Source organism: Falco naumanni, chromosome 4 (assembly GCF_017639655.2).
Source record: "Falco naumanni isolate bFalNau1 chromosome 4, bFalNau1.pat, whole genome shotgun sequence".
Lineage (NCBI taxonomy): Eukaryota > Metazoa > Chordata > Aves > Falconiformes > Falconidae > Falco > Falco naumanni.
This window is the reverse complement of record NC_054057.1, coordinates 37133824-37159542: the sequence shown is the minus strand read 5'-3', so window position 1 is coordinate 37159542 and position 25719 is coordinate 37133824. Positions and strand designations below refer to the sequence as shown.

The following is a 25719-nucleotide window of genomic DNA, read 5'->3' as shown; positions in this document are numbered from 1 at the left end:
GGGGCCGGCGCGGGGCCGGTGTTGGCGCCGCGCTCCCGCCGCCGTCTCGCTGCCGGGGGCCGTGGGCCCCGCCGCCGGCCGCAGGATGCCGCTGGGGCTGAAGCCCACCTGCAGCGTGTGCCGCAGCACGTCCTCCTCCATGTGGAAGAAGGGTGGCCAGGGCGAGATCCTGTGTAACAACTGCACCGCCCGCTCCGCGCCGCCCGGGCCCGCCGCCTTCGCCACCACTTCGGCTGCCGCCCAGCACAGCAACGGCGGCGGCGGCGGGAAGCAGGTGAGCCCGCCCGGGCCGGGTCTCGGCGGGGAGGGCCGGGCCGGGCCGGGGCCGCCGTACCTCCGCCCGGGGCAGCGCCCTTCCGCGTACTGACTCGGCGGTTTCCCCCCTAGAGCAAGCAGGAGATCCACCGGCGCTCCGCCCGGCTGCGGAACACCAAGTACAAGTCGGCGCCCGCCGCGGAGAAGAAGGTCTCCACGAAGGGCAAGGGGAGGAGGCACATCTTTAAGTTAAAAAACGTAAGGCGGTGCGCGGCTCGTTGCGGGCCCGGGGAGGGGCGGCGGGCCCGGGGGGGCGCCCTGTCCGTCCCCCGAAGAGACGGACCCCGAGCAACCACCCCCGCCCCTTGGGCCCCGGCGTTGGGCCCCGGTGCGGCCGCAGCGCCAGCCCGAGAGCGGCGGGGAGCGGCTGGTGCCGGCGCCTTCCTCGGCAGCCGGGCCCCTCTCCGGCGGGAGGGAGCTGCGTGAGTGGGAGCCGTGAGAATGTAGTACCCGCTTCTCCACTTAAAATCCTGAGAACGAAAACGCTAACTGTATTGTTTTCCATTTTAAAGTGCAGTAGTTTGAAATGTTTGCACCCGATTTCTTGTCTTTACTAATTTTCTAAGAAGCTAATGTATCAGTATGTTGTTTGAAAGATAAAAAAAACCCAACAACCTGGAATTACATCATATGATTGATTTGTTCTAACACTTTCGGTCTTCCATTTCTGTATTCTTTTTGTAGCCCATCAAGGCTCCTGAGTCTGTATCCACTATAATTACAGCAGAATCAATCTTTTATAAGGTATGGTTTATGCAGATTTGTTTGCAAAATAGATCTTGCTGTTCCTTTTTCAAATTTCAAGGATTACCACAGATAGTGAAAGCACTAGAGATGTATTCACAGAAACCGTTCTTCCTTGCCTAGCAGTTGTGTACGATGTTCCTTTGCCTTATGTTATAGCCATTAAATCTTGCAAGGTGGTTTACGACTGTAGCCTGTGTACATGTCGTCCCCCCGTTTTTTTCTTCCAAGAAAAAGATGCATCTGGTTTCCTTAGTAGTGATTGCAGTCAAGGTTTTTAAACTTTTAAGTTTCACTGTGCAGAGGTCAAACAAAGGTGACTATAGCTGATGATTTAAATTTATGTGATGTTCCCTACCTTGGGCACAGAGAATATTGCCCGTGGAAGGGATGGGTTGCACTGCCCTAACATCTAAAGGGGCTCCCATTTCAGAGCTGGGTGCAAGCAGTGTTGAACACCCTGGGAACAAGGTCGGTTGAGTATTGCAATGGAAGCAGAAGCTAGACTTCTCACGCTTGCTAAGGTGTTAAGTGTTCTGAAGTTCTGGAATTTGCTTTTGTTTCCTGGTAGTACAAACAAACCATTTGAAATGTCTTTTTGCCAAAAGAAAAGGTCAGGGCTAGTGGGAGACCGCACAGCCAGAGGAGAAGTGGAAGACTCAGCTTCCGTATACTCTCTGGAGACCTGGTGCTTCATGTCTGGCATCTAAGATGAATCTCTGCTGTTGACTAGTTCAGAAAAGAATTAATGTCTTTTTATTGCATGTTTTTGTTTTTTATAAGAAATTCCTAAGAATTCTGTCAGAAGTTTTATTTACTCTTTATGCAAAATGTTTCTGTTCTGATACTGTGCTGTGTTGAGAAGGGGATTGTTTGGGGGTTTTGTGTTCCTTTTATCTTTTGCAAAAAAAAAACAACCCTCCTGGATGATTCTTGGCAAATTATGATCTTAATAGTGCAGGCACTGCCTTGTGCTGTGTGACACTGTTGTAACATGTAGTGAATTGCCTTTGCTGTGCAGCCTTGCGTGTTACGGAGCACTGTGGAAGGTGGCAGGAGGTGGATCTGTGTTTTGGGATTCCTTTGCATTCAAATCAGTGAACTTCTTTGTAGACAGAAAGCTGCTTTCCCTGCGCACACAGGGAAATCAATATGGTTACCTTTTCTAGAAGGTGGTGTTGCGCTCTCGTGTTTCTGGTAGAGTGAGGCCATCTCCACTGTGCAGCCAGGAGGTGCAGGCTCGGACTCCTGGGCACTGGGTGACTGCAAAACCAGTGCTGATGACTGCTTAAGTGAGACTGCACTCTTATCTTATGCCACCATTCTTTTGGTGAATGACAGCTGAATTAAGGCTGTCTTTCAAATTCGGGGTAATTTGAGATACTGATCCTTAAGATACGAATCAGAGTTATAGGATGAAACTTACAGACTGTTTAATTATCGTTTGTATGTTCTAGGGGGTATACTATCAAATTGGAGATGTTGTTTCAGTGGTCGACGAGCAGGATGGAAAAACATACTACGCTCAGATACGTGGGTTTATTCAGGACCAATACTGTGAAAAGAGTGCTGCGCTAACCTGGCTCATTCCTACACAAGCCAGTCCCAAAGACTGTTTTGATCCAGCATCCTATATCATAGGTAATCTGTAGGCCTTCATTTTATACAGCTATTTATATGTGCCTAGAAGAAGGCAGAGTTGTATTTTTTTATGTGAACTTACTAGCTTGTCAAGATCATTTATGCAATTTCCGCATTTTAGACCCTAATCCTGTAAGCGTCTTGTTTACTTCAATAACCTTTTTTATTTATCTTGCGTATAACATGTGATTAGCATTACTGCAGTGAGTGTGATTATCTTAAGTATTTGTGCTCACAGACACAATTTTAGTCTTGCAACTTTAAAGATCAAATTGTTACTCCACAGATAGAGGCACAGTTATTAAAATCTGATACCAGTCCAAGCTGTTTCTTCTAAAGTGACCTGAATTAGCTGATCTTCATCTTGGGTACTTAAAATATGTAAGGCATAGAGAGTGTTCTGCTACTGATTATAAAACTGTTAATAATTCAGAAAAGTTCTTTTGAAAGGCCATAAATAGTATCTATTTAAAATAATTAACTGAAGTACTTCACACAAATAACTGAATGCTTCAAACTGGTTTGGGGTGGGGGTGTCAGGCCAGCAAAATAAAGGTAAGTTTCTTGCCTAGTGTTTGAGGCTACTTTGCTAGGAAACTCATTCACTGAAAAGGTGCATTCTCTAAGGGATGCTGGCTCTGGCTGCATATTTTTAAGTCCTGCATACTCCAATTTTATGCCTTTAAGTTTTGTCGTTGAAGATTACTTTTTTTGTTTTTTCTCCTAGGACCAGAAGAAGATCTTCCAAGGAAAATGGAATATTTAGAATTTGTTTGTCATGCACCTTCGGAATATTTCAAATCTCGATCATCTCCCTTCCCTACTGTTCCTACAAGACCAGAGAAGGGCTATATATGGACTCATGTGGGACCTACTCCTGCAATCTCCATTAAAGAAACTGTTACCAACAATTTATAATTTTTTTAAAGGAATACTTTGGACAATTTACTTTGGGTGTATTCTCAGGTCTGTGAACCCCATACAAGAAGTTTAAAAAAATTATAAAATACTCATTTTACTTTATGGATTATGGTATTTATTTTAATTTATATCAGATCTTTGAAGTGGAAGGTTTCTTTCCATTTGATGCATCATTTCCGTGCTCTGTTCTTCAGGCATTATTGCTTATTTTGGGACAAACCCACAAGTTTCATGTCATCTTCCAACTCTGGTGAGCAAATAATTGACTTCTGAAAGTTGCCTTTAGTGTTTTTATTTTCTAACTTACTTTCCAGAAAAGGAGTTAAAGACATAATCATCCAGTACTTGATATACTTGTAGTTGTATATATATACGCTTGTATATATACTTGCAGTTTTTGTTTACTTCTTAAATAATTTAAGACTAGCTCCAAGTAAATGCTAAACTTGGTCAGTGATGCAGTTAAGTTTTCTGTTATACTGGAGACAGGAGCAAACTACTTAGGTTTTAGTCTGAAGAGAAATCTTATCATCTGCAAAGCAGTACTCTATTTAAGTCACCTTTAAAGGAATTTTGTTCAATTGAATCTAAAATATGGGCCTACATGTGTAGCTTCCTGCTAAACTTTGCTTATGTAAGGGGACAAATTTCTTGGAAGGCTGGATGCAGATTTAAAGATTAATGTTGTTTGGCCTTGCCATCCTGGCATCCTCGTGACAGAAATGTGTCTTCATCTCCTGAGCCAGCCAACACTGATGTATGATTTGAGTTTGTGTGTGTGTTAGCTGGGTCTCTTAAAATTGATTTTAAATTGTTATTTTGCAATTAATGAGAGTAGAGAAAAATCCTCAAGTAATTCAGATGAAAAAAACATTCGCTAAGGAAAATAAGAATGATTTTATATATTGACAGTCTCAGTATATTTAAACAGCAGAATGGGAAAAATGCTGCGTACTAAAATACCAATGTTCTGCACTAAACATTTTACAAGCCAGTCAGCTCCAGACACTGTGAGATGTGATTCTATGGCTGGAACTCCCTGGGGTTAATGGTTCTCACCAGAGCAGGATCAGTCCTGCTAGTTTTAACAGTTTCCAGCACAGACCGCTCAATTTTATTTCATTTTTTTAATGTGAGTTTTGCTAATTTTGGAGATGCAAACAGAACTAGTAGAAATTGAGTGACTCAATAAAACATACAAAGCTGTCATTAAAATCATGACAGATTATTTGTGACATAATCCATTAATAGTACTTACTTTTGTCTTCAGAGTAAATAAAAACAGTAACAGGGTTACAAATGCAGTTATTCTTCCAGCTTGCAGTATAGTTATTGTATCGTGGGAGCTAAGGCGGAAGAGGCAACCTCTTGGCTCAAAAAGGTCAAGCAGAATGTAAATCAGTGAAAGAAAAATTCTTAAAATATTCAATCTAAAATAATTCTAAATATACTTCCAGCTACAGTCTAAAAAAGACAAAATGTATTTATTTTTTTTTCACCTCCCTTAGTATTTTTTTGTTTTTGATGATACTAGGGAGTGCTAAAAAATAATCCAACTGGGCAAGGATTCTGATGGGAAGGTCCCTAAAAAATGTGGAACCACAGGCAGTGTCTTATTAAAGCATTGTAACTTTATAGATACTTGAACAATTGCGCTGTCTTTGTTTTTTTTATGTCCAGAACATCAGCCAGTAACATGGGAAGGATGACTGACGAGATCTCCAGACAGCTTCTTACAGACACAGGTGAAAGAACAGGACCTCAGAGAGCAATGTCTCTGTGAAAATTCCTCGTATTAGGAAGAGCAAAAGGAACACCTGCAAAATGGTCTCTACAGCAGAAGCGATGTTACAGGATCGCATGGGGAAAAGCTTTGATGCCCTGCAGCTGAAGGAGCTGAGCTCACCCATTCTCTCTTTTCTTGTTCGGTATCTCCCATGCCAAAATTTAGGTACGTTTCATTCTTGCATCATTGGACTGTGAGTGGATATACTACTGGTGAATTTATGGCCATGTGTTAAGCTTCAGAGTTTGATGACCCGCCAACAGACATTCCCGTTAAGCAATTTTAGATCTAAAGATGGACCGTGGAGCTAAGAGCTGGAAGAGCATATATAATATACTGAGTAAGGTACAGAATATGCAGGATGTGCCCCGATACATACATTGCAGTTCCATCTGCCTGCAGGAAGAAAATACCCTTTTTGTAGTTGTAGAAAACAAAATCCAAAAACATTTGCCTTGCAGAACAGGAAAAAGTTTCCACGACAGAAATAACACAGACTTTTTTTAAAACTACTTCTAGAGGAGAATTTTCACTTTTGTGTCTTTGTAAGAGAAATAATAAAAGAGCTTGAAAAGGAAAAATCATGGACTTAAGCAATGTACTTGCTTCTCAAGGTGTAAGAGGCACTCAATGAAGTCGTTTGGTTGGCAATTGTACGCAGGTTAATAATAGCAATACTCATCCAAATAAAAATAAAGAAGCAAACAAAACTTTTCTAGTGACTGATAGCTCAACTAAACATAGGAAATAAAAAGTAACAGCTTTATTTGCTGAAAACAAAGCATTCGGATTTCATATATTTGAAGACTGCCTATTAAATACTCAATATTTTTTCAGCATATTTTTATATTATTGAAATGGAGTCTTTGTTATGAAAAGCCATACTCATTGAAATGGAAAAATGACTCGCTTCAGATGCATACATGCAAATAATTTTTTCTCAGGTAGTTGTCTGTCATATATTTGTAGGCACTGGGTCTGTATTAAATTTTTTACCTCTAAATTGCCTGAGTGAGTATTGTTGAAGATGTGGAGATTTGTATTTGAAGGCTGGATCAAGGAGAAAAATACAAGGGCTGTATTTTCTAGAACTGAATTTATTTAATTTTCCAGGTTTTAATAATTTATGCCTAGAAACTTTTTGATAAGCACTGTAGTGGCATACCCATGGGGTTTACATTCTAACAAAGGCTTTTTAGTTCTGCTGCTTTGTTGGTGTCTCTGCATCTCCTTCCAACGCCTGAACGTGAGGACCAGAGCTACCTGGGCCAGTACAGACAGCCTTGGGTGGGCAGGATCTGAGCCCATTACAGAGTAGAAGCCAGACTTGGGACCCAGTTAACAGATTTGGCCTTAGACCATCATTTTTCCCTTCCCTCCCTGCCCAAGAGCCCCTAGCTGTTCGGTTTTCTTCCTCAACACTTTGCACCTCACCAAGCACAGCAACACACACTGACTGAACATGCAAGCCCTGAACTTGCAGAGAAGCTACAATGGTTGCACTTGGTGCTATAGACCAACACTGACCATTTCAACCTGAAGAACGGGCTGAGAGACAATGAAAAGCCTATCAATCAGTAAGTGGAACTTTGCGGTTTTCAACACACAGGGTAAGTGTATAAATATATACACACTTTTTTTTTTAACTATCCTCACATTGCAATTCCAGCCTTCAATGAAGAAAAAGCAGTATGGAAGATGTGAATAGAAAGGGTTAAGAAATTAGATTAGATTTCCTTCTCATGCCACCAAGACAACCAGAAGATGTAGGAAAAGTAGCAAAATACTAACCCGGTTCACTCCAGCAGAGGTCCCAAGTGGTACTGTTAACAGCCTCTTGGTTTGTAACACTTATCTGAACAAGCAGTTTGCATCATTTCCGTGTACTTTGGAAGTGAAAGCCAGCAATAGTACTCCAGCTGCTTTAATACCCTTGTCCTAGGAAAAGCACAAGCAGTAGTTACAAGACTGAAAAATACACATTTCAGCACACACCTTGAGCACAACAGGATTACCTAAGTGTGAATGAAGAAAAATGTCCCCCTGCTTGTGCTCAGTGCTGTTCCCCTTGGCTTTCTTTGCATACTCTTCAAACCCAGGTTTCTTTACATTCACAGCTCCCAGAGGGCCAAGAACACAAGGTGATGAATTGTCAAAGATGACTGATGAACAGTGACAAGCAACGGTGCTGAACAGTAAGTTTTATACTGGTGATGGTATACAGGATGATTTATGCTGCCTAGATTTCAAAAGTCTGTGTCTGTGATCATCTCTGATGCTTTCTGGAGCCTGTGTGCTGAAGATGAGGTTTACGCAAAGAGGGTGACTCTTCCCTTCCTTCCACATTGGAAATGTATATTTATTTAGTAGGATGTTGTGAATAGTCTTATTTCCCCTACATCGCTGAAAAAGCAAGTAAAGTAGGCAATTGCTGGTTTCCTTTAAGGAAGGTGGGCATTCACTGCTGATGTTAACATCTCCACTAGCAAATATGGATGGTTTGTATGTCACACAAACCTGCAAAAGGACACGAAACTTTCCCAGGAGCTGCTAACGTGCTGTGCCTGAGGCAAGGCAGTCATTGCAGCAGCCCATACTGCTCAATGCATCCAAAGCAAGCAGGCTCCTGTTGCATTTAGGGTGTAGCCCTTCTTATTTACATTTTTTTAACCTGTTAGCCTAATCTGCCAACTACTTGGAAATTGAAGCTAATTTCCAAAATTGTGGGAATCTGCATACAGAATTTTCCAGTTACCTCTCCTGAAGGCATCATGACATAGCAGAGTGAAAACGTTATTTAGCTGGTTTACAGAGGAACAGCTTTATTTTTTTTTTTCTCATGTCCTGCACATGGAGGTGGAATCCCAGGAGATCTTCACTTACTGTTTTTCCACCAGGATCTTACTGATAGTGATCCTTCACACTAGTCGTCGTTCTGCACTGGGTGTTTTGTCCATGTGTTTCCCATCTTCTGAAATATCACAAAACAATTAGTGACTATTAACTTCAAAACAAGAATTGACTGTAGGAAGTATAATGAATGGCCAAGGGAAAGCTTTGTCATTCTTTCTCAAGAAACAAGGTCTTTACCTATGAAATCTTGATCTCTGTGCACCTATTGGTTCAGAGCTGGATGCATAAACTAGCTGTAAAGTCTTGACTGCACAAACTAGTCATGGCATTAAGGATTTAAATATTACATACACGTTCAACAGAACATCATCAAACGTTATAAGCAAATATCAGGTAGCAAAGCTTACTGAAAAACTTACCCATGTTCATCCCCTGCATACAACCAATAGTGGGATGGTTGTACAGTGTGTAAGGAAGCCTTTTGTGTCAAGAAGATCAATAGTTTTTCATGGTGCTGATCTTACTAACTTCTGGTTCAATCTTCCTGCTTTCTTAGCTCTTTGTTTCTAAACTGCTTAGTAACAGACCACTGCTAGGCAAGATAAAAGATTCGTCCCCTTTTCAAACAAACTGTGGAGGAAATGGAAGCAGATGCTGCATTTGTTGTTGGCCAAAACAAAACCGAATCCAACTACTTCATACCTGCAAAGTTTGCAGAGCCTGTCTGTGGCTTAATTGCTCCCTCTGTCAGGTACGTGGAAATGGTATGCTGAAACTTTAACATATCCATGCAAGGCTATAGATAGAAACACATACTGTGGGATAATGACAGGAACGTACATTGTGACATGCTTCCTCCATAGGCTTTCAAGTCAAGCTTAACCTGTTCATAAGGACCTACAGCCCACCCTGAGTAAGTTGAGACTGTCAAAAAAGGAACTGACAAGTTCACCGTAGCTTTTAGTGACCAACGTTTTTGACCAACCCACTACAGTACTTTGAGGTAGAAACAGTGCCTCTTGTAGAAAATTAGTGTAACAAAACTCAGTGCAAGATCTGGGGAAAATCCGTTTAACAACTCTCTTAACAAACTGGTTTTACACACTCACATTAATGCCATGAAGGAATGCCACGTGATGGGCTGGCTTGTTGCCGTCCTCCCCTTGTAGAGCGCAGGGCCCTCTGCAGAAGCTGTCCATGCCACGGTCTTGTCAGCGTGCGACCATCAAGGCTTGCCCCACTCCCTGGCCAGACTGCCTGGGCGCAGCTTCCGTCGCTATCGATGCAGACCATGCCTTCCACTCCTGTTCTGCTGTTTCCGCTGGTGCTGGCACACCGCCACCCACAGCAACCCCCACTTCTCTGTTACAGAGCTCTACATTCTTTCTTCCCCCAATGCTCAGAAGCAGAGTTTCAGAGTAACATAGGAACAGATGTACCAGGGCAAACCTAAACTCTGCATAGTAGCCCACCTCCAATAATGGCCAAACTCCAGCTTCTAATGCCTCACAGACTGGCATTGAGATCCAGGCAATCACCATATTACTTGCTGAAACACATTTCAGAGATGCGTGTCTAGGACTCCTCAGTAGAATGAACCGACTTTTCCAGCTCTGCTGTATCCTTTTTGGTGCAGAAGGACCTAAACTGCACGTAACCTTCAACAGCACACAGGCAGGAACACCACGGATTTTTATATTACGACAGAACACTTTCTGAAGTCTTTTCTATTTCTTCTCTTAAGAATTTCTAACATTCAAATTCTTCTTAACAACAAGCTGGTGTTTCATGGGGGATCATTACTGAAGAGCAATGGTCATTAGACCCTACCATGGTGCTTTTCCTTTCCCTTTATCTACAGTAAAGTGCATCTAAGTGCAGTCAGCACATTTTGTGAAGGGCTGTAGTGCTTTATGGCCAACCTTTGCTTTCACAGGCCTGAGAAGGTTACTCATCAGGGTTTTCTGCTGTCGGTGCAGTTTCACCCTTCGCTCTCCCTGTCAAGATCAGATGAATCCATTAAACACCACAGGCCTCTACACAGCACCAGTGTGACACCCCTGGAGTACTGGGCCCCAGTGTTCTGGGCTCTCCAATACAAGACAGACACGGACATACTGGAACAAGTAAAGGCAAAGGACCTCAACAATGATTACGGGACTGCAACACCTGAAATACAAGGAGCAGGGGAAAGCTGACACTGCTCAGCCTGGAACAGGGAAGGCTCAGGGGGAAGAAGATGAGCCAGACTCTTCTGGGTATCCAGTGACAGGACAAGAGGAAATGGGCACAAAATGAGAAACACAAAACCTGTTCAAATGTAAGAAAAAACTTTTTAGTAAAAAAGAGAGCGAATGAGCTCTAGAACAAGCTGCTGAGAGAGGCTGTGAGGTCTCCATCCTTGGAGATACTCAAAACCCAACCAGACCCATCCTAGTCAGTCTGCTCTGGCTGACTCTGCTCCACGCAACAGCGTTAGACCATACAGTCTCCAGAGGTGCCTTCCAGCCTCAACTACTCTATGATTCTATGAGCTTTAAAAAGTGCTGTACCGCAGATTATTTATGTTATCAGCCTGAACAGTGCAAGGCTGCCAAGTTTAAAAGCTACAAAAAACAGGTCAAAGGCCGTATTACCATCAGGAGCTCAAATTCCAGGTTTATTAGGGAGCCACAGCGCAACAATCCTCCTACCGAGCCTCTACAGCAGCAGTCTGTTAATTCTGCAGTTCTAGTTTTCTCTCACCAAACCTAAACAAGGGAGCAAATAGTGAATTAATTCTACAAATACTTTTAGAAAAACCCCAACCAATCAAAAACAAAGCAAAAAAAAGTCCCCATATAACTCTGTCAAATAAGTATGTATTGCAAACCTCCATGGATTAATGTATGAAAATGCTATCCGATGAACACAGGCACACAGAAATAACCTGAAAGGGAGCCCAGAAGCCAAAACTAAATGCTTTCTCAGAAAGTACTCACTTAGGGTGCGTATACAGAAAGGTGTACAATTTTGAGAGCTGTGTATGCTTAAAGCGATTTCATGAACATACAAAAACATCCTACCAGCTACAGAAGTTTAGCAAAATTTTAGTATCACCTGATTCAGTATTTTCAGTATTCTGATTAAAATATACAGTCCATAATATATAGTAATGTGCACAGCTATTTTACCAGTCTTTTCAGAATTTCATAATTCAACAACTGTGCAAGTATGTATTAAGACTCACTGATCTGACTGACGCATAGCACACTTGAAATGGAGTAAAACCAAGTGCTGTACTTAACAGCGCCTAATTTCACAATATCCAGGAGGTCCATTTTCCTTAAAATTCAACTTTAGTAAGTCCACTTGCAGATTATTAATGCCAGGTCACAGTGAAGCGAGAGTGCTATGCAAGGCTACAACCAAAAATACTGGTGTCATACACACCTTCAGTAAACATAAGCATGCTAAATTATATCAAATCATCAAATTAATATATTATTTTAATAAACAAGTATATTTTTTAGCTGGGAGACATCTTTTCCTGGTGTGTTTGAAGGTCTGTCTGAAGAATCTTTTTCTGGATTGCATAAAGCATCTGCAGTAGAAGATGCGGTGTTTGTGACTGGTTCAGCAGTGTAACTGTGCAACATTTGCTCAAGTCTCTGAATACCTGCAGAAAGGAAATACAGAGGGAAATAGTGACTGGACGTATGGAAAAAAATTCACCACGAGTGATGAAATACTGGAACGGGTTCCTTGAGGAGGTTACGCAATCTCCATCTTTATACAGTCTCCAGCTTGGCTGAACAAGGTCCCGACTTAGTTCTGCTCTGACTTAGAAACTGGCCCTGCCTTGAGCAGGATGCTGTACTAGATGACCCAAGAGTTCCCTTTCCATCCACATTTGTCTGTAACACTGTATGCTCTATATGCTTCACAAACATCCACTTTGTCAACAATGTAAAGCATTCATTCAAGATTAAGTATTTTACAGCATAGGAGATGAACACATTTTTCAAATCTAATACGGGCCACATAAAAATGAGGGATGGTGAGGAATTCCATTGCAAAGCATAATTTGAAAGATTAAGAACACTTTCACATAAAATTTGGTTCCTTACTTCTGATAGGGTAAAAATAAATTCTAAAATTAAATTCTGAAAGCTTCAGAGGTTTAATATAATCCAGCATATGTTTGTAACCTGTGCTCTAGGCCAATCTAGTATCTCTCAGTTCAAACAAATTCTAAAAATGACCCTCACAAGCTGACAAGAGAATAATTAGGTTTGAACTCTGTAACGTTAATGTTTCTTAAAACTTGGATGCTACTACATGCCGTATTAGAAGGAAAACCCACTTACACAAGTGAATCTTATCTACAGAATCGGAGAAAACCAGTCTAAACCATCCAGGTTCATAACAATAAAAAGCTTTTCCAGGACTAATCAGGAGTTTTTTATCCAGGAGCTTCTGCCATAATTCAAGTTCAGCTTCAAATGTCTGTGATTTTAAGAACTAAAAGAAGAAAATAATTTTCTATTAAAGGTTGAACAACTGCATAAATTCATTGAAAGTATTTTCCAGGACTTGATGAAGTGTGTCAAGTTTTACATTCCCACCCCTTTTCAAACTTCTTACATACTTTTCTGAAGTCTGCCCACACATAGAGTCCTGCTGAACTTTTGAGTATCGGTATTCCAACATCTGCAAGCCCATCCACAAGAATATTCTGTGCTTCTTTAAGTCGCTTTTTGTTGGTGGGAAAAAACACATTATCCAGCCAATCTATCAAAGCAAGAAAACAAGAAAAATGTAATTGTTTTACTTCCACCTGTAAAACAGTTCAATGGAAACATTTCCAGTGTGGCTAACCTCTGTCCCTAAGGAATTGACTGAGAATGTGCTGAACAGGTCCAGGACAGCTATGGAAGACAGCCAGTTGATTCACAGCTTTCCGAATGTCTTGATTTGTGGTGTACAGTACTCCAACTCTGATACCACTCATACCAAAATCCTTGGAGGTCAAGAAGAAGAGAGTGAGGTGCAATTTTTAGTTTATGTTTGTGCTTTGTCAAGCCAGCAACTCTAGAGCCACTGTGATGTGTAAGAAAAAAAAACACCTTCTGGAGTAAATTCTCAATATTGCCAAATGCAGTCCCAAGCACAATGAAAACTAGGCAGCAGCTTCTAAACCCTGCAGCATGGAGGCCAGTGGCTATAACTGGGTTGTTTCTCACACAACTGGAAACATGCTTGTCCTGGCCCCATTACACCCTGCTGCTGCTTCCAAGCATTCATCAGCCGACTGTTCCCTCCAAGAGAAGAAAAGGCAAAATGCTACAGATCTGAAACATGCTTATACATTTCAATGCCTTCAATACATATGCATTAACTGTTGCTGTTAACTAGATCCCAAATTAAACTCCAGAGTTGAAGAAATTTTACACTACCAAAGAACAAAACAAATTAATAAACAAAGAGAAACTTATTTTGGCACCTAGAACACAAATTATGTCAGAATAGCCCAACGAATTTTTGTGGAGAAATACCTTAAAACACAAACATAGTATTTTGACCTACCTTGCTAAAACCCCACATAAAATGTGTCCGTTCTGGATCTGGTAAACTGAATAAGAAAAGATGAAGATGAGAATTGTTGCTATAGAAGAACAAGTTATACAAGGTACAAAAAATGTTTAAATTTGTAAAATTATAGTAATTTCTTGGTAAAATTGGTATTTAAAGTGACATTTTTTTGAGAGATCTTTTAACAAATTATTACCCTATGACCCTGATCTCCTAAGTGTGTGCTGAGGCACAAATTTACAAAACAAAACAAAAAAAGAACAGAAAGGATCTGCACTAAGATGTAATGGTCCAGTTAAAATTCCCAGGTTCCCACTGCGCAGTCAGTGATCACACACACATTAAAACAAAACCAGTATTTCAACAAGTGATGCACGACTGCTCTTGTACTTGATGGAGAAGCATTGTTCACTCAGCTAAGCTACATTTCAGGCAAGGGAAGGGAAAACCGAACATTTTAGGGCACGCACCTACACAGTGGGATGCAACTAAACAAAACCTTCACTCCTTGTCAGTGTACCACTGAAGATGGTAGGTTTTTCTCCTTTGTACAACTTTGTGCAAGCAGGGCCAAGGCTGGAAATTTCCTTCTTCAGCCTAATGGAGCTGGGTGAACTTTCTCAGTAACAGGAGTAGGTTTTTAGGCTTCATTTATAGTTCATGATCTTTTATGAGTGAGGGCTCGCTTGGGCTTGGTTGTATGACAGACTTGGAAATTTCCCATCAGTATGAAATTTATGCCGTTATATAAAGACAATCTTTCGGGGAAAGAAGTTTTATTAGTCACATACCAACAGGTTTAAATATTCTTGAAATATTTATTCTTCTCATCACACGTTAGGAAACTAGGAGCCCAACAGCATACTAGTCAGGAAGGAAACCCATTCTAGCAGGTATCTTGCACAACCTTAGGCGATTTCATTACCATTACAGCGAGAACCTTACGCCCAGGCTGTGTGCCAGGGAACAACAACAAAAAGCAGTGGCAAAATGACTAAGGGCTCTATCAATTTGTATTGTTATTACCGTATTATACACATTAGCTGGAAGCAAGAGATCTGCCATATAAAGTTGTCTGCGAAGAAGATATCTTGTATTAACTAGCCTCGTAGTTGCAAAGACTTGGATACGGGTTAATTTGAACTACACCAGTTACACTAGCTAACCAGAAGTTTGAAAAAAATGGCATGGGTGCTGGATAGGATTAAAAATCTCTGATCCCTGCTAAGAAATCACACTTACCAATCTAAGCTAAGAACACTGGTGAAGGCAGTATCATCATAAACAGACAGCATGTATATTTCATCCATTATTACATGCAATTCATATCTACGTATAAAAAAATAGTCACATTAACATATTTAAAATAAATTTATTTGCATATATATATGTATAATCTCAACTACTGCCATAGCAAAGTATCCATAAGCACACTTATTTGCTATTATATTCCCCCTATAAATTTTACACGAAGAGGTGACAGGGTATACTGTTAGCACTTGTGCATCATCACCAACTTCTGTGTATACATATTGCATATTTCACACCAGGAATAACATTCCATATATCTAAACCAAAATCCAACTGCATGTTGAATCCAAGGGTTCTCTGGAATATGCATGGTCCTACCCAACTCTTACTTAAAATTTAAAATGAACACAGCAGCATATTATAAACGCCTTTACCCTGCAAGATTTCTCCAGTGAGACTAGGTAAAATGCAGTTGTTAGATTTTAAAAAAGACTTGTCATGCACTTAAAATAACCCTCTATACGCTCTCGCTCTGAAAGCCACAGTTAACAGCAAGCCATATTACCATACTGGATACCAACAAGCCATGCACATATTTACAAATACTGAAAAAAATGCAGAACAGTTTTAAACACCCAAGTAGTGCAGGTATCCTCTTCTAAGAAAACCTCATTTAATTTGATTGTTGAGTTCTACAAATTATTTTAAAATTAAGTCTGTTTTCGGAACAGTTGTTACACTAAAAACTATTGTTTCTAATTCTTATCCCCTGATATTATTTTAGTACTTAGTATTTAGGAAGTAGCACACTGAATTCTACCAACCTCCACTGCTCTTTCCATGAAAAGAAAATCATGCCAAAATGCAGGAATGTTGTGTTATCCCCAGTAATCTTTGGTAATTAATGAACAATTAATACCAACCTACTCTATTTATGATTGTCAGAAACTAAGTATTGTTCGCTTTCAAAGTGTACAGCATTTTGTGATATTCTTTGGCAGAAGCTCACTGAAATAATGAAGGAACGTATCTTTTCCTAAAAAAATACAGATCCTTTTCAAAAGGAAGTGCTTTTTCTCCACCAGTACCCAGGGGATTCAGGAGATGGTTACAAGCTTCGAGCTTAGAATATGAACTCTGAGCTGGGAAAGGATAAAAAAAGTGGAATGGGGATGAGGTATTTCAGAAGTACCTTCCTTTGATGGAAAGCAAATTGCTTGCACATCTTGAGCTAAGCAGGTATAACAAATGCTACAAAACTTCAGACTGTTGACGTATTTCTTGCCAATTCAATTTCTTTCCAACAGTATCAAATGTTAAGATTTTCTTATTTTGATAATGTGTCAAATGACAACGCTGACCATGTTATCTACTACTGCTAAACACTGACAATGAGCTGCTGTCATTTTTCTGAGCCATGCATCAAGATGTTTAACAAACATTGTTAGGCAAATAAAAAGCTTTGTAAGTTTAAACCACACCTAAAGGAAAAAAAATCCCAACAGCATTTCATTCAGAAAGACATTGCTGGATCCCAGTTCAAGCAATTTTTTCTAGTATTCCCAGAAAGGCCAAGTAAAAAGGATGGCTATGCAGGAAACATGATCGGGACCCTGCCCATCAGCCCACCTCCTCTGAACATGTACGGGCAAAGAACAGGCTATCACCAAAGGTGATTTTTCATCACTGCTATATTGCATTAATAGAAAATGAAACAGCAAATAGCACCAGGGCTCAAACCTGTGTGCAAACTCCAGACATTCTTTCAGTAGCTGCGCTGGGTAAATGTCCCCTAATGGATTGCGGGGGTTGATCAGGATCAATGCTCTGACTCGGATGCCCTGGAAAAAGAAGAACCAACAGCTGCAGACAACAACATCAAACCAATGACTAGCAAGGATGCAGGGAAGAAGTTTGTGAACCTTCAGTGAAAAGCCACTTTCGAAAATTATTTAATTACATACTATAATTACTATACAGACTAAGGTTCCAGCTACCGACCTTGTTCCATAATTTATCCAACACCACCCCAAACCCCATACTTAATAGTTTATTAGTAAATGAAAATCAGGTTAGCACCCATTTGAAACACCCGTTGATATCAACAGGCAGGATTACGGTGTTGTAGCGATTAATACTGGTTTTACAGGCATACTTCCAAAATAATTTCCCACGACTGAGCAAAGTTACAGCTGATAAACGTGGGAAAGCTGAACAGAAACTGGACTTTGACATCTAATAACCTGCCAAGTAATTACTTTTTCAATGCTGCTCCTTTCTTTAAACAAGTAATAGGAACTGCAGAAGACTGAAAACGGAATTATTTGGTGTTCTATGAGATGCGCAGAGATCTTGAGCAAATAATTACTTTTCTATTGTACTTTATCAACAGTCCAGAATTTCTTTACAGAAATCCTCTCCACAGAAGCTAAATATTCTACCGCATAATAAGAAGACTCCCAAATGACCAAAAATTAGATTACAAGTACAAACATAACCAGTCTTTTTAAGTCTACAGGTATTTTTCAGAAAGTCACCCATTTTCTATTTGCTAAAAAAATCCTTAATGTACATTAATGTAAACTATATGCAGTAAATATATTTTTGGTGTACACAATCACCCAGTGTAATGACTACAGCAGGAACTTTCAAGACTTTAAACTTATCAACAGGAGACTGAAGTAATGTGTTGATCATTACTTCATGTTTGGGATAAACTTGAAATTAAACTATTATATATTTTTTGATGCCACATTTTTAATTTTTAGAAAACTTTACCCACTGCAAATTCTCACTCCACCCAAGCCTCCTCCAAAGGAGATTATTTGCAAAGATCAACTCCCAAGGACACCAGGAAATAAAGTTCAGTGATGAGGAAGCCCTGACGTTTGCTTTTTGTGCCACGTGTAATTTGTTTGAACATTAATGAGTCCTATGAGCAAGAACTTAATAAGTAATGAACTTTCAGTGTATTGCCTTTGACTCCAGTTACAGAAAGAAATCACCTTAAAACAAGAGAAGATGCAAATCCTGAGCACAAACAGTTGTTTCCACAAGTAGTCCTTGCACAATAGCATACTTGGTGTCAGATATCTTTGATATCTGGCGTGTATTATGCTGAAGATGCTGTTCACAGGAACAGCTGCTGTGGGACGGCAGTGTCTCGATTGTTGTTCTAGTCTAGCTCCTCTAGCTATTTATGATATGACATGTATCCAAAGCAGATGTTTATAATATTATTGGTGAGACAGTTTCAGCTCTAGAAGCTTGACAAAACACATGCGGATCTCTAAAGAGTTAATTTGGTCTGTGACCCAGCGCCTTGTCCAGCCAGTTCATGTCCTGACAGCACCACAATGCAGCAGGGATGCTAGCTGCCTCCTGCTAGGATCAAGTGAGAAGTGTCTGAACACTTGGGCTCACATGGGCTGGCAAAGGCACAGACAGATGACACAGACATACAGATGGTGTCTAAACATAGGCACCGTGCTGATCAAGCAATTTTCTAACTAGGACAGCTTCAACATATCTATAAAAAAAAATGTTAAATACATTTGTGTGCATCCAAAATATCCACTTTTTTACATGTGTCCTTCCTTGTTAACTATCTTTATCATTAAACTTAATTTTCTATTCTGGAAGAGGACACAAGAAGCCTATCTCACTTCATGTTTTTGAAACATCACTACCACCATCACCATCTTTGGTGACCACCACTACGTTACCATCTTCGGTAAAATGTTTTACTATTCAGCCTGTGCCTCCTCCTTCCAAGGAAGAGTACACGCAGTTGAGTGTAAGTGCATTTACAATTTTCCATTAAGCAAGTGGATTATGACTATCAAGACAATAAGAACAGGAAACATTTTAGCCTGAAAGACTGGCGAGCGCTACTTTGTGGACAATCACTAAACTAAACACTTCCACAGGGAAGAAAAGCAGTTCCAAATACACAGAGGAATGGAAAAAAAAAGTAGATTTGTATGTGACAAGCAGTAATAACCTCATTTATGAGATCCCGATCAGAATAAACCCACTGACCATGCTAAGCATTTCAAAGTAATGAACTTCCCTAAACTCTGGAAAAATTACATTTGTAATTTTTTGTCTGCTAGCAATTCCTTGTTAGCTGGAATTCAGAAGAACCCTCTTCAAAATCACATTATACATGTTCCTTTCATTAACGGAATGGGTTGTTACAGTAGCATATTCTCTCTCCTGAGGGTCAGAACAATAGCTTGTTTGCAACACTTCAAATTCCATTAAAATCTACAGAGAAAGGAACTTGGTCTTGAAACACAAGTTAAGATCTGTTCTTCATAAAACAGTCAGGGGGCTTCTCTGCTTTTTGTTACAGTGCCCAGATATTATAAAATCAATTCCACTCCTGTTGCCAGAGTTGGAACCACCTCAGCCACAAGACTGAAAATCTGCGGAGATGAAACTGTACAAATGCTTCAATGTTGAGAACATACGCTGCTTACAAAGTAACTACAAAAACATGAAAATCAGAAATCAATGCTATTGATACCTCCTTTTTAGCTTTCTGTAACGCAGCTTCCAATTTTTCAACTGTTAACTGAAAAGGGTGACTTTCTTCATCAGCCACCTAAAGAAGAAAAAAATCAGCAAGAATAGAAAGATACAAAATATATTTAAAAATTTTTAAAAAGGAGACAGTGAAGGAAACAGTCCCAACTCGTGAAAATACAATTGCTACTGGCTTTTATAATATAGGAAAGTTAAACAAAAGAAGTTACTCATGGCACAGACTCAAGGGGGAAAAACAGCAGTCTAACGACAATACTATTATCAGCTCAGAATCTGAAACTAAGATCAGTCTTTTCTATATAATTCATTGTTTTGCATTTAAGCGTACCTTGCCCTTACCCAAGATTATACTATCAGCAACTTACAGAATAACATGTGTACCTGAAAGATCACATTTACTTTTTCTCTGACAGAATGATTTGCAAAATGTGACTGAAAAATTTGCAAACCAAATTTGCTCAGAGTAGGAGTGACAGACTTAGAGCTGGCAAATTAATAGTTCAGCATGTCGGTGCAGAACGGTGTCTGCGCAGAACAAGCATAACCCTATATATCTGATGACAGCAGCCTCCTATCATGCTGCAGTCTGAGAAAAAGACAGGCTGTCTCTAAAGCGGTAGACTGGACCTGCCTCTTCACTTAGATTTGGTTTGCATTTCCAGGGTTTTTTGACTGTTCCCTGTGAAATGTCTGTTAAGGTACGTGAATAGCTAAAGCTTTACCTCACTGAATAAGGGCACGTGAACAGGCTGTATTCCACCATATAGCCATGTTTTCGAATTTATACCGCCATAGTATGGAGCTGGAATAAGATACCCATCTAAAAATATTAAAAAATGAAATGAACATTTCTCATGAGCCATTATTTCCTTATACTCTAATAGGCTAAATTGACAATCTAAGAAATTGACATCTGACTCACTGTCAAAGCCCTCACTGTGGCCTAAACCAATATTTAAACAAACCTGAAAATTCAGCATACATCAGTCAACCTGAATTCTTTCCCAATATTCTTTGTAAGTGTTTGCAATAGCAGATTCGACAGTCATACGTATTTTCAGTAAAAGGGAATGGACCTGATCAACTACTTGTTTTATTTCTTCAAATAATAATATTGACAAATAATGATTTTGCTCTCAATACTTTTGCTAATGCTCTGTTACTATCAATTTTTCATGAAGAATTGCTGCAAACCTCAGACTACTTCTTTCTGGTTGCCAAGGTGCTACCTTACAGCCAGGGAGCCTACAGCACCGTGAAACTTGTTTCCCTCCTCATATTTTTTGCTGTGAAGGAGCCCCAGGTTGTGTTGGCTCACAGGCTCAGCCTGTGAAGGCTGGTGTTCTCCTGGAGATACTGCAAAAGCCCTGCGTGCCAGGGTTTCAGAGGGGATGGAGTGGGCTTCCTGCATTAATGAAGGGGTAAAAAGGCGCCTGTTAGCTTTCAAGTGGAAGAGTTCCTGTTAAAACTGTGCAAATATAATGAAATCTGAACATAGCAAAATAGATATGGATACAAGGAGCCATCAGTACCGTTATCCTTTAAAGCTAAAACCCCCTCATTGGTTTCACATGGTTTCACCATCAATATGCTGAAGTCACTGCACCACTCTGCGTCGCTTCACCCTCCTCCCAGGGGGTCTTGGTGCCAGTAACAGGGTGCTATGGGTGGTGGCACAGCCTCCTGTACTGGAGGCTGTATAAGTCATCCTGCTCATCTTCCTTCCCTGGCAGGTCTCTGAATTCCCCCTTCTCTGCTGTACTGCACACCAGCTCTGCTCTTCCTCGTTCCAAACCAGAGAGGTAACTATTTTCCCTTGCTGGGCTCTCTTTTTTCTCCTACTGCCTGCTCCTGCTGTGAGCAGAGTGTTTCCCGGGACCTCAGTCCTTCTGCTTTGCATTCCCTCCTCTGCTTCCTCCTCACTACCACCCTTGTTTGGCCAGGAATCCCCCTTTTGCTACAGCTCCATTCTTCTGTCCCAAATGACTTCTTTGTGTTTTCCTTACCCAGTTACCCAAATTTTCTCTGGGTCCCAGATTTCAACCCAGTACACCTCCCTCCCTGTGTGCCTGCTCCCTCCAGCTTCCACCATGGCTCCCACTTCTTTTTCTCCTAACTTTTCAAAATGCGCTGCGTTCTCTTGATGCCCTTCTCCTCTTCCTGTAACACTCTTTAAAAAACTATAGGTTGCATTCCAGAAAGTAGAGTGGGCCCGTTGACACCTCAAAGGTTTTCCACCATTCTAGAAACAGTGGCATTATTTCAAAGACACTCTGCCAGTGACAAGGATTTCCTTGCCATGCTTCATTCAGGCAGAGTAACAGCAGGCTGGAGTAACAGCAGGCTGTCAGAAGTCACAGTACGATTATATTCACTGCAAACAAATGTTTTTAAGTAAAATTATCAAGTTTTTACTCACCACCAGAGTCACATAATACGGTTGACAGAGTAGCAAAAACAGAACAACAGCCATTCATAACAGTTATCTGAAAGTAGTACATAATTTCATGTAGCAGTCAAATACTTAGCAAAAATACAAGCACTTGTTTAAATTCATAAACATCAGCACTAGTTTAAATTCAAAAAAACAGCATGAAAAAGCCACCCTACTACACCTATAACACTAGTCCCTGAGTGTTAAAGCTTGCCCGCTTTTTCAAATGGAAAATTAACACCACTAAGACTTCTGCAAATCTTGCATATATCCCTCCTGTAGGATCTTGCTGACATTTGTGTTCAGATTTATTCATCTTTATCAGTTTAGGAAAAATAAGATGCAGAGATAAAGCACTTGTCTTACATGTTCTGGATTCAATGCTTTTGCAGCTCTGGCATAGTCAGTTAGAAATTTGGCAATTTCTTCTCTGAAGCTAAAATACAGAATTAAAGTCAAATAGGCAATCACGTAATTCTCAGGAAATAAAAGCACAAAATACACACAGAAGAATGAAGCTTACCAAAACCAGAAAAAAACACATAATTCATTCTGTTACAAAAGCCTTGAAGATTTTGATTAAATAATGCAATTTCCTCAGATATCTAGCGCACTACATTTTGCAAGACAGGAGCACACAGAAACCATCTGCTACCCTGAATAACAGTGACTGTGCCTCAACTATTACTGTTGTACACTAGAAAAACGAGAAAAGAAAGCATCTCTGAGCCCAAGTCGCATCTGTTTTTTGGACAAAAATTTGGGTGAAACAGTGGAACCTGAGTCAATGACAATTCTTTAGATCAAGACAGGCTTTCATAGCCTGAGTGAAGGCAACGGTGGAGTTCCCTATAGATCTCCAGGGAGCCAATATTTCCTCTCTACTCTTCACAGACCCCAGAGTTTCAGATTATCCCTCACTAAAGACTAGAATGAACCATTCCAGGAGTGATTCACCACATCAGAACCATTCTCCACATCGATACATGCTCTCTTGCTTGCCAACAAGCCCCCAGATCTTTGACCTTTGCCATTCTGGGTCTTTGTGGCACACCGAGGGTGGGAAGAAAACCCGAACAAAAACTCAGAAAAGCAACTCCTGCACAGGAATCCGAGAGCTTGCCAGCATGCAGGTTAACAGTAACACACCTATCCTCTGGGCTTACCAGAAGAGTGAAACCGCACCCAGCTTCACCCCGGGCATGGCTGACAACAAGCAATGTGATAAATGGGAAAAACAAACTTCTTACCTTCTAGTACCTTGTGTATCAGAATACTGGAAAAGATCAGGCTCCAGATAATTCATGTCAGGTCTTGTGAACTAGTGACATGCAAGAGAGAGAATGCAGAACACAGTGTTCTTGGGAGTTTCTGTTCTGCTGTAGCAGAGTAAAAGATATTTTTTTTAAAACGCCATTATTCATTAATGTTAAGGAAATGGAGAATATAAAAATTAGTGAGTTACAATTATGGTTATACTTTAAACTTCTTTAGTTTTAAGATACTAGAAAACATAAAAACATCATCAAAAGGAAGGAAGAAAATAATGAAAGAATTACTTATTGGGTTATTCTGTCATATATTAAACCAAGTCCTGAATAACACATTGAGGAAACGCATCCCAGCTGTACCTGTGAGATTCAGCAGCCACTTCTGAGAGACATTAAAGCTCAAACAATGCTTGCGATACTTATGATACTAGCTTATAATTCACGTCAACTTGGATTAGCTTCTCAACCAACAGAAGAAAAGTGACTGCAACTCTATCCACTACAGAAGAAAACTCGCTGTATTACCAGCAGCTGCTTTCTTGCTCTTGAAGCAGGTGCCCCCCGCATCCCCTGAAAACTGGCTCAGTCCTATGTTCGTTGTGACGTTCCTTTGGATTTATTCCAAAGAACAAAAATCCTCTCTGACGTGCCTGCACTGCCAGCTCATCAGCTAACCCAGCTGTACGTGGAGCTCACGCCTGACCCTGCGCCACAAGCACGGCAAAGGCAGGAGCAGCTGCGCATCACCTCATGGAAGCGGGAGGGAGAAGCAAGAGGCAAGTGCACGCTGCAGGGCTGGCCGGGCAACTGGAGCTTCGCGTGGTTAACGCCTAAGGCAGAACCCCATGCCTTCCCGCCGATCAGCCAGTATTAACAGCTCTGGGGGAAATACTGTCTTTAAAGAAGGTGCCATTTCCCCACAGTGGCGTTTCCGAGACTGCCTCGTACCGTGGCGCACAAGTAGTGTTAATGTTTACGTTACAGCTTGAAATTTGCTCAAAGCCTGAATTCCATGGATGGCGCATTTTCAGTCAAAGCTTTGGCTTTGCCATCGGACAACCAGCATCTCATCAGGCCGCGACTTCCCCCTCTGCAAACACGCTTCTTCCCGAAGGCTGCCGTGCCGAACTGTGTCCTCCGCCCTGCAGGCACCGCCCCGGTACCGCCAGCCCCGCTTGGGGCACACGCTCCGTTAAACGCAACTGAAGTAGAAGCAAAACCAAAACCATCCTGGTTTTCCACCGGCGGCAAGTTTTCAACCTAAGCATTACTTGGCAAAGCGTGTTTCCACGCGTGCAGCCCCAGCAGCCCCGGGCCACCGCCCCGGGCTCCCGCCGCCGGCCGCCCCCAGCCCGCCCCGCCCCGGTAAGCGGCCGGGGGCCGGCAGCACTCACTCGCTCCTCTATCAGGTCGAAGCAGAGCTTGTTCTCGCTCGTACCCAGGTTCAGGATGCCCTGGAGGAGACGGCAGCTGCTGAGGGCGCCGCTGCGGGGGCGGCAGGCACCGGCCGGCCCCCCCGCCCCGGCCCCCCCCCGCCCGGCAGCTTTCCAGGCCGGGGCCGCGGGCCCGGCCGCCCGCCGCACCTGCGGGTTGCGCTCCCGATCGAACGGGTCGGCCACGTAGAGGGCGAAGCCCGCGTCCAGCAGCCCCGGGGCGCCGCCGGCGATGCGGGCGCCGCGGGCAGACAGGGCCGGGGGCGCCGCGGCAGCCCCGTCCACCCGGTCGCCGCTCATCCTCCGCCGCCCACCACCGCGCTCCGCGGGGGTCCCGCAGCGTCCCGCCGCCCCGCCCCGCCGGGAGCCGCCCCCCAGCCCCGCGGCGAGGGCGGGGAAGGGGCCCCGCGGCCGCCGGGCCCCGCGGGGCAGCAGCAGCATGGCGGGGCCTCCCGCCCGCTCCGCGGCCGTACAGGGCGCTGGGAGCGGCCCGCGGCTCCGCAGCCGCCGGGGCACGCCGGGAGGCGCCCGGGACCAGCTTCTGCGGCGGGGCGGCCGGGCGGGGCGGGCGCGTGTGGGAGGCCGCGGCCGTGTTCTCCCCCGGGGGCCGTAGAAAAAAAGTAAGTTTCAACACACTGGCTGCAAGTGTTACTTCCTACAGATATATTTAAACCCCTGCTTTTTAATTGAAGACCATTTTTGTCTTTTAGAAATAAAAAATGTCTTTTAGGCATTTAGGAAATAAGAAAATCCTGGGGAAAGGGGTGTGGGAAAAAGGGTGTTAGAAAAGGGGTAAGAGCTGGCTCATGGCAAGTACTGAAACAGTCCTGCACCGAAAAGCGTTTTAGTACCTAAACAAGGTCATGGTGCTGGAGTTACACAGTTATTTGCCAATGCACTGTTAAAGTATTGTATTAAAGTAATAAGTATTATTAACTGTATTAC

General features: G+C 42.0%; 2 protein-coding genes across 8 annotated transcripts; one reads left to right on the top strand and one right to left on the bottom strand.

Moving 5' to 3' along the window:
- On the top strand, positions 1–5988 carry GATAD1 (GATA zinc finger domain containing 1). 4 transcript variants are annotated; one of them, XR_005827487.1, is made up of 7 exons: positions 1–274; positions 388–513; positions 1000–1059; positions 2517–2700; positions 3428–3666; positions 3816–3871; positions 5302–5988. XR_005827487.1 is itself a non-coding variant. In XM_040591432.1 (6 exons), the coding sequence occupies exons 1-5, from the start codon at positions 86–88 to the stop codon at positions 3616–3618; spliced, it is 750 nt and encodes a 249-aa protein (XP_040447366.1). In that variant the 5' UTR covers positions 1–85; the 3' UTR covers positions 3619–3666; positions 5302–5988. The 4 variants fall into 4 exon arrangements, 2 of the variants coding, with proteins under 2 accessions (XP_040447366.1, XP_040447365.1); XR_005827486.1 differs by having other exon boundaries at positions 3756–3871; XM_040591432.1 differs by lacking the exon at positions 3816–3871.
- Positions 5989–10892: 4904 nt separating this feature from the next.
- Positions 10893–25277, bottom strand: LOC121086950 (1-aminocyclopropane-1-carboxylate synthase-like protein 1). Of its 4 annotated transcripts, XR_005827485.1 has the most exons (15): positions 24925–25273; positions 24736–24795; positions 23321–23391; positions 22437–22506; positions 22056–22122; positions 20359–20456; positions 19617–19694; positions 16826–16926; positions 15077–15163; positions 13829–13874; positions 13121–13262; positions 12891–13033; positions 12610–12763; positions 11693–11918; positions 10893–11010 (listed from the first exon to the last, which is right to left on the bottom strand). XR_005827485.1 is itself a non-coding variant. In XM_040591429.1 (14 exons), the coding sequence occupies exons 1-14, from the start codon at positions 25213–25215 to the stop codon at positions 11749–11751; spliced, it is 1563 nt and encodes a 520-aa protein (XP_040447363.1). In that variant the 5' UTR covers positions 25216–25277; the 3' UTR covers positions 10893–11748. The 4 variants fall into 4 exon arrangements, 3 of the variants coding, with proteins under 3 accessions (XP_040447363.1, XP_040447362.1, XP_040447364.1); XM_040591429.1 differs by having other exon boundaries at positions 10893–11918; positions 12625–12763; positions 24925–25277; XM_040591428.1 differs by having other exon boundaries at positions 10893–11918; positions 24925–25272.
- Positions 25278–25719: the final 442 nt, after the last annotated feature.

Coding starts and splice junctions, on each gene's coding strand:
- LOC121086950 (XM_040591428.1), bottom strand. CDS start 25,215: ATGCTGCTGCTGCCCCGCGGGGCCCGGCGGCCGCGGGGCCCCTTCCCC. Junction 13,034..13,120: donor TCAATTCCTTAGGGACAGAG/GTTAGCCACACT, acceptor TTGCTTTGATAG/ATTGGCTGGATAATGTGTTT. Junction 12,764..12,890: donor TGTGGGCAGACTTCAGAAAA/GTATGTAAGAAG, acceptor TTCTTCTTTTAG/TTCTTAAAATCACAGACATT.
- GATAD1 (XM_040591432.1), top strand. CDS start 86: ATGCCGCTGGGGCTGAAGCCCACCTGCAGCGTGTGCCGCAGCACGTCC. Junction 275..387: donor GCGGCGGCGGCGGGAAGCAG/GTGAGCCCGCCC, acceptor TTTCCCCCCTAG/AGCAAGCAGGAGATCCACCG. Junction 1,060..2,516: donor CAGAATCAATCTTTTATAAG/GTATGGTTTATG, acceptor TGTATGTTCTAG/GGGGTATACTATCAAATTGG.